At 66.1% G+C, this 6,109-nt stretch overlaps 1 protein-coding gene across 2 annotated transcripts; it reads right to left on the bottom strand.

Moving 5' to 3' along the window:
• Positions 1,385 to 5,676, bottom strand: CD6 (CD6 molecule). 2 transcript variants are annotated; one of them, XR_002440097.1, is made up of 13 exons: positions 5,364 to 5,676; positions 4,736 to 4,795; positions 4,334 to 4,660; positions 3,952 to 4,260; positions 3,488 to 3,787; positions 3,317 to 3,388; positions 3,083 to 3,223; positions 2,882 to 3,001; positions 2,600 to 2,710; positions 2,445 to 2,519; positions 2,166 to 2,333; positions 1,648 to 1,959; positions 1,385 to 1,447 (listed from the first exon to the last, which is right to left on the bottom strand). XR_002440097.1 is itself a non-coding variant. In XM_021401090.1 (12 exons), the coding sequence occupies exons 1-12, from the start codon at positions 5,545 to 5,547 to the stop codon at positions 1,730 to 1,732; spliced, it is 2,097 nt and encodes a 698-aa protein (XP_021256765.1). In that variant the 5' UTR covers positions 5,548 to 5,676; the 3' UTR covers positions 1,456 to 1,729. The 2 variants fall into 2 exon arrangements, 1 of the variants encoding a protein (XP_021256765.1); XM_021401090.1 differs by lacking the exon at positions 1,385 to 1,447 and having other exon boundaries at positions 1,456 to 1,959.

The following is a 6,109-nucleotide window of genomic DNA, read 5'->3' as shown; positions in this document are numbered from 1 at the left end:
GGGGGGGGGGGCAGGCAGCAACAGGCTGTTTTTCTTCCCTCTGTGGTTTTTGCGTCACATCTAGCTCATTTGAAGTTGCATCCTGGCAGCTGCCTCGCCAAGTCCTGCAAGAGCCAGAGAGAAAGCGGGGGGGACTGTACCTCGTTTTTGACCCCAGACTCATCCCCATCCCATCTGCAAGCGCATGGCATCCCATCTCCATCCCTATCTCCACCCAATCCCCACTCCATCCTCATCCTCTTCTCCATTTCCATCCCCATCTTGTCCCCTTCCCGTCCTTGTTCCTGTTCCCATCCCCATCCCATCTCCAACCTCATCGCATCCCATCCCCATCTACATCTCATCTCTACATTCTTCCCATTCCCACTGCTTCCTCATCCCATCCCATCTCCAGCTCCATCCCATCCCCATCTCCACCCCTTTCCATCTATCCCCTCCCCACTGAGGGATCCCCATCAGCCCCCAACCCTGCAGGAGGAGGGGGCCCAAGGAGAAGTGAGCGTGCCCAGCACTGGGGGCCATGGAGACCTCGCTTTTTCTTGGAGTCCTCACGGGGCTGCAGGCAGCATGGACCAGCCAAGCCCAGGGCGCCGGAGCTGGCACCCGAAGCTGGGTGAGCACCACGTGTCTCATGCCTGAAGCACTGTGACTCCTCTCCCAGTCACAGGCATTCCGGGGTCACCGTGTGTCCCTGCGAGGCACGTGGGTGCTTGGGAGGCACTGATTGATTGCACCCTAATTAATTCCCCCGAATCCAGGTCAGGCGTGCTAAGGAAGCCGCTCGCCATCGAGCCGGTGGCGGTGCTGACAAATGGTGGCTCCACGGGGCCACCAAGCTCTCCGCGTGGCCGCCCCACAGCCCCGTACCCACAGAGGTCCCCCACCCCACAGCCCCACTGTGGCCCCACATCTCTGCTGCCAGGGAGTTTCCTGCCTCAGCGCTGCCTCGGGGCTGAAGATTTTCCATGACTCAAGAAGAGCTCTCTAAGAGATGCTCGGTGCGGGCGGCGCTGTCCCTGGTGGCCACGGTGGTCCCCTCAGCCTGGCACCGTCCCCACCATTGCTACCATTGAGTTCTCTCCTTTTCCCCATGGACTTGGGGTGTGGGTGGGCACGGGATCCGTGTGCTCCGTGCTCATCGGGGGGACCCAACGTGCGCGCCCCATTTCTCACCCAAACCCAACGCAGGCTCTCAGCTCACCACCAAACAGCGGGGACGCGGCACTGGGTGCCCCCACCGCCGTGCCCTCAAACCTGGCCGGATGGCACCGTGCACGCGGAGCAGCTCGGCCCCGCTGCGTCCCACGCAGGCTCCGCTCCCAGCCCCGCTCTCGTCTCCTCTCTCTCCCCTTTGTCTGGGGTTTTGTTGCTATTTCTGTGCTTCCTCCGTTGTTGCGGTGCGGCCCCTTTGTTCTGGGCTGCCGGAGCCGCTCGGCTCGGTAAACAGCTGGAGGATGTGGCGGGGGGCAAATTTTCCACTGTGGCTCAGAGCCCGGAGGCGATGGGAGCTCAGCATCCCCAGGACCCCGCTGGGTTCCACGCTGGGCTGAGCGTGGCAGCCAGAAATCCCAGGGACGGAGCAGGGAGGTGGGCAGGGTGTTGGGAACGGCATCCCTTGGGTACGCTCAGGAAGAGATGAGAGCTCACCAGGCAGATGGGGCTAAAAGCTTTTAATGGCCCGGGGCTGTGGTACGGGTAAGAGTCCCCTCCCCGCCGCCTGTCCCCGCTCTCAACAGCCAGAGCCCTGGATGTCGTCGTAGTCGCTCCCTTCAAAGGAGCTGGGGTCCTGCTCGTGTCCCCCTAGGGACGGGTCCCCACGCGTCTCAGCGCCCTGCACGTTCTCGTACCACTCCCCCGAGGAGGTGCTGGAGCTGTCAGCGTGGTCTGAGCCCGCCGGGGGCGGCGGTACCCACGGCGAGTTGAGCACTGGGACGGGCTCACAGGGCACGGCTGGGGGTGCTGGGGAAGACAGGGGCTGTATCGGCACCTCCCGGCCCTGCTGCCACCCTCTGGGGTCCCCACACCCATCTGGGGCTGTCCCCATCCCTGGAGGTCTCGCCAACACCATTGCCATCCCTGGGGCCGTCCCCATCCCTGTGTGCTCTTGCCACCCCCATCCCCAGGGCCGTCCCCGTCCCCGTAGATGTTTCGGTCCCCTCACTCACTGGTGGGTGCTGTGTGCTGGTGGGTGCCACACGGTGGGGGCTGTGGGCAGGGCCAGGCATGCGTGGAGGCCACATTCTCACTGCAGTAGGGCTCCAGGGAGGAGGAAGTGGAGGAAGAGGATGAGCTCCTCGCCCTGCCCCATGGCTGGGCACACGGCATGCTTGGCACTGTGGGGACACGGGGTGCGTGTCACTAGGGGAGCACAGGGCCACCGTTCACCCGCCCCTGGATGGGCAGACAGACAGCGCTGTGGGACAGGAGGACGGGGGCTGGCACACCCTCTGTGGGAAATGGCTCCATCCCATCCTGGCTGGGCACCAGCAGCTGCTCGCCCGGCTGTCGACGCAGCGAGTCTGTGGGGTGGGAGGAACAGGGTCAGCGGGGGAACCCAGCGTACTGGGGAGGTGCCTGGTGGGTTGGGGGCTGGTCTCACTGTGGAAGGTGGAGAGGGCCACGGGTGGCTTGCTGCTGAAATCATAGTGTTCGTAGTCAGAGTCAGAGGAGTCGGAGCCCTTGGCGGTGGGAAGGGTTGCGGGTGCAGGGTCTGCAGGGAGAGACAGAGCTGAGGCCACAGTCACCAGCAGGGCTGGTGAGGCTGGTGGATTCGTGGGGCACATGGGGCTGATGGGGCTGGTGGGGCTGATGGAGCCGCTGGGGCTGCTGAGGACCCATAGAGCTGATGGTGCTAACAAGGCGAGTGACCCGTCGGACCCACCTGGTCCTTTGGGGAGGCCTGGGGGCACCTCCCTGTAGTCGTTGCACATCTCCGAGGGCACGTCGTGACCCTGGGTGCTGTGGGTCACCAGGAGCGGCATGGGGGTCCCCAGGGTGAGGGCTGCAGGAGCGGAGCGCGGCAGTGAGGCTGTGGCCGGGAGCAGTGCCCCGTGCAGCCCCTGCGCCCTGGGGGGACCCTCACCGCTCCTCTTCCTCAGGCGCAGCAGGGCAGTGGTGAAGGCCAGCAGCGTGAGCAGGAGCAGGGCTGCCAGCACCACGCACGAGATGAAGAGGGGCACGTGCAGAGGGGACAGGGCCACCCCGGCCTCCGAGCCTCCTGTGGCTGCAGCAGAGAAGGGACAAACTTGTGACACCCACCCACCCCGCACCCTCTCAGCCCTCGGCTCCCTCCGGATGTGCCAAAGCGCACACTCACAGCTCGGGGATGTGCCACCACCGCTCGGCATCACCGTCGCCTCCGAAGTCGAGGTCTGCAAGCCCAGGGAGCCTGCAGGAGGGCGGGAGGGGGGAGGCTGCAGCCCCACGACCCAGTGTGGGGGGGCCCACTAGCCCAACCCCCTCCCCACGGGGTCAACGGGCGCCGTACCTTTGCAGACGACGCCGGCAGCGCGGGACTCGTGGCAGGGAGCCGACTTGTTGTAAGTCCAGCGGCAGTAAGCCAGCGAGGGCCGCCAGTCTGGGCAGTCGTACAGCATCTTGGTGGGCAGCGTGTGCTGGAAGGAGGGACGCCGCAGCGGCTCCCCGCAGCCCAGCGTGCGGCACAGAACGGCGGCCTCCAGCCAGTACCAGGTGCTGTCACACACCGTGCTCCACGTCCCGCGGTAACGCACCTCCACGCGCCCCGCGCAGCCGTCCTTGCCTCCGGTCAGCCGCCACTCGTGGTGCTCTGCAAGGCCATGCGGCGGGGTCCGGACGGTGCCACAGCACAGGGTGCAGCCGTTTGCATGACCCGAGGGCCAGACCGTGCCACGGCTCCGGTTCCGGGGTCTGGACGGTGCCGTTGGCATCCCCCCCGCCCCGAGCGCGCACGGCCACGGCGTGGGCACCCACCGGAGCACACGACGCTGGCGTCCTCTTTGTGGCTGCAGTCGTGCTGCAGGGCAGCAGGGCATTCCCCCAGCTGCTCCTCGTGCCCGCTGCAGTTCACCTCGTCCCGCAGCACGGGGCCTTGCCCCCAGCCAAAGGCGGCCTCTCTCGGCGCGCTCAGCGCCCAGCCGCAGCCCAGCTGCCGGCACACCACGGCGGCATCAGCCAGGTCCCAGCCGTCGTCACACACCGTCCCCCAGCTGCCCGCCTGCCGCAGCTCCACCCGGCCCTCGCAGGGGCTGCGCCCGCCAGCCAGACGCAGCACCTTGGCACCTGGTTGGGATGGAGGAGCGCTGGCACGTTGCACTGTGCCGCAGGGGCGGCATGCACCCCCCTGTGCCCTTACCTGTGCAGGTGACGCGTGCCGGCCGCGCTGCGCAGCACCTGGGCTCGGTGGCCAGCTGCAGCCAGCAGAGCTCTGGCTCCCACCTGCTGCAGTTGGCCACCGCGGTTGGGCATCCCTTGGCGACATCCGTGGCACTGTCCGGGCTTGCCGTCGCCGCGTCGCTCTCAGCATCCCCGCAGCGCAGGTGGTGGCACAGCTCCCGAGAGGCGGTGGCATTCCAGGACCACCGGCACACGGGCATCCAGTGGCCACCATGCTGCACTTGCACTGTGCCCTCACAGGGGTGGCTGCCACCAGCCAGCCGCAGCACGGCTGTGCCCCAGGGACCTGCAGGCAGCTCAGGGTGAGGGTGGCAATGAGGTCCCCACCTCCACCGCCCTGTGGATGGATGCCCGTCCTCACCTGGCTCTGCCGAGGTGTTGCTCGGCACCGTGGTGGCAACTCGGGTTGGCTCCACTGGAGCTACAAAGAGGGGGCAGAGAGGTATAGGATGGCGGCGGGATGTCGGTCCCCAGCGCGGCACCCAGAGGCACAAAATGGCGACCAGAGGTTGCCTGCTCTTAAGCCAAAACCTAAAAATCATCCCCCGTGGCCATGCGTTGACCCTCCTGGTGCCGGGGGCTGCTCTGGGGAAGCCTCCAGGCTTAGCGATGGGGTTTGGAGCGGGCCTGCACCCGGGCAGTTGGTGCTGAGGGGATGGCATCGCCGTGCTGGGGGGGTTTTAGGGCACCATGCATGTGCTGCGGGCAAAATGCAAAAGCAAAAGCTTTTGCTTTCTCTCAGCACTGCTCCGCACGAAGCAGCATCCTCTGCAGAGCAAAGGTCCGGCGCAAAAAGCAGGGTGGGATGGGGGGTGGGGTGGGATGCTCCTGGGGAGCGGGCACATCAATGGCGAAGCGCTTCACCTCCCTGGTGGCAGCAGGGGGGACACGAGATGGGTATGGGAGTCCTCATGGTGGGTCAGACCCTCGCCGTGTATCGAACCCGACGTGTTGGTGACATCCCAACGGGGCCAGGGACGATGGCATACCTGGTCTGGGCACAGCAGCAGCGCAGAGAGCAGCCAGCAGCAGGCACAGCACCTCCATCCTCACCGCCTGCCCATTGCGTCGGGTGCTGCTCGGTGCCGGGATGTGGCCCCGTGCCGCTGCGTGCCGCACGTCCGGCCCCGGTGCGCAGGAAGCCAGGGGTTGCCGGCGCGGGGGTGGTTCCATCCTGCCCCAGTGCAGCACCACACAGCCGTGGGAAGTGGTGCACCGAGGGGGGATGGAGGAAGCTTGGGGACCCTGCCGTGCATCCGTGGGGTCCCCATGGCGGTGTGGGAGAAGCTCGGGGCACTGCGGGATCACGCTGCGCCGCGCTCTGATTTGGGATGAGAGGGGTTGGGAGAGCCCACCCCCACTGCAGGGAGGAGCTGCGCCACTAGCAGGGGGGGCAGGGGGGGGCCTGGGGTAACCGGGATGGAGTGGATGTGCCTGATTGCTACGGCATCCCTGGGTAAAGGGGTGGGCACGGATGTGTGGTCCATCACAGGTAACCACAGCAGCAAGATGGGAGATGAATTTGGGAGCCTGCAGGAGACTGAGGAAGGCAGCACAGCAGCCACAACCCTGTCCCCATCTGTCTCCATTCCCCATCCCCATCCCAGCCCATTCTATCCCATCCCATCCCCATCTCATCCCCATTCCATCCCATCCCATCTACTCCCATCCCCAACTTATTCCATTCCATCCCATTCCATCCCATCCCCATCCCCATCCCATCCCATCCCATCCC

Source organism: Numida meleagris, chromosome 6 (genome assembly GCF_002078875.1).
Source record: "Numida meleagris isolate 19003 breed g44 Domestic line chromosome 6, NumMel1.0, whole genome shotgun sequence".
NCBI classification, from domain to species: Eukaryota; Metazoa; Chordata; class Aves; order Galliformes; family Numididae; genus Numida; species Numida meleagris.
This window is presented reverse-complemented; position numbering and strand designations above follow the sequence as displayed.

Excerpts from the sequence above, each read along its gene's own strand:
- CD6 (XM_021401090.1), bottom strand. The coding sequence starts at position 5,547 with ATGGAACCACCCCCGCGCCGGCAACCCCTGGCTTCCTGCGCACCGGGG. Across the intron at positions 3,788-3,951 it reads CGCCAGCGTCGTGTGCTCCG|AGCACCACGAGTGGCGGCTG; the intron begins GTGGGTGCCCAC and ends ATGGCCTTGCAG. Across the intron at positions 2,334-2,444 it reads GGAGCCATTTCCCACAGAGG|TGCCAAGCATGCCGTGTGCC; the intron begins GTGTGCCAGCCC and ends GTGTCCCCACAG.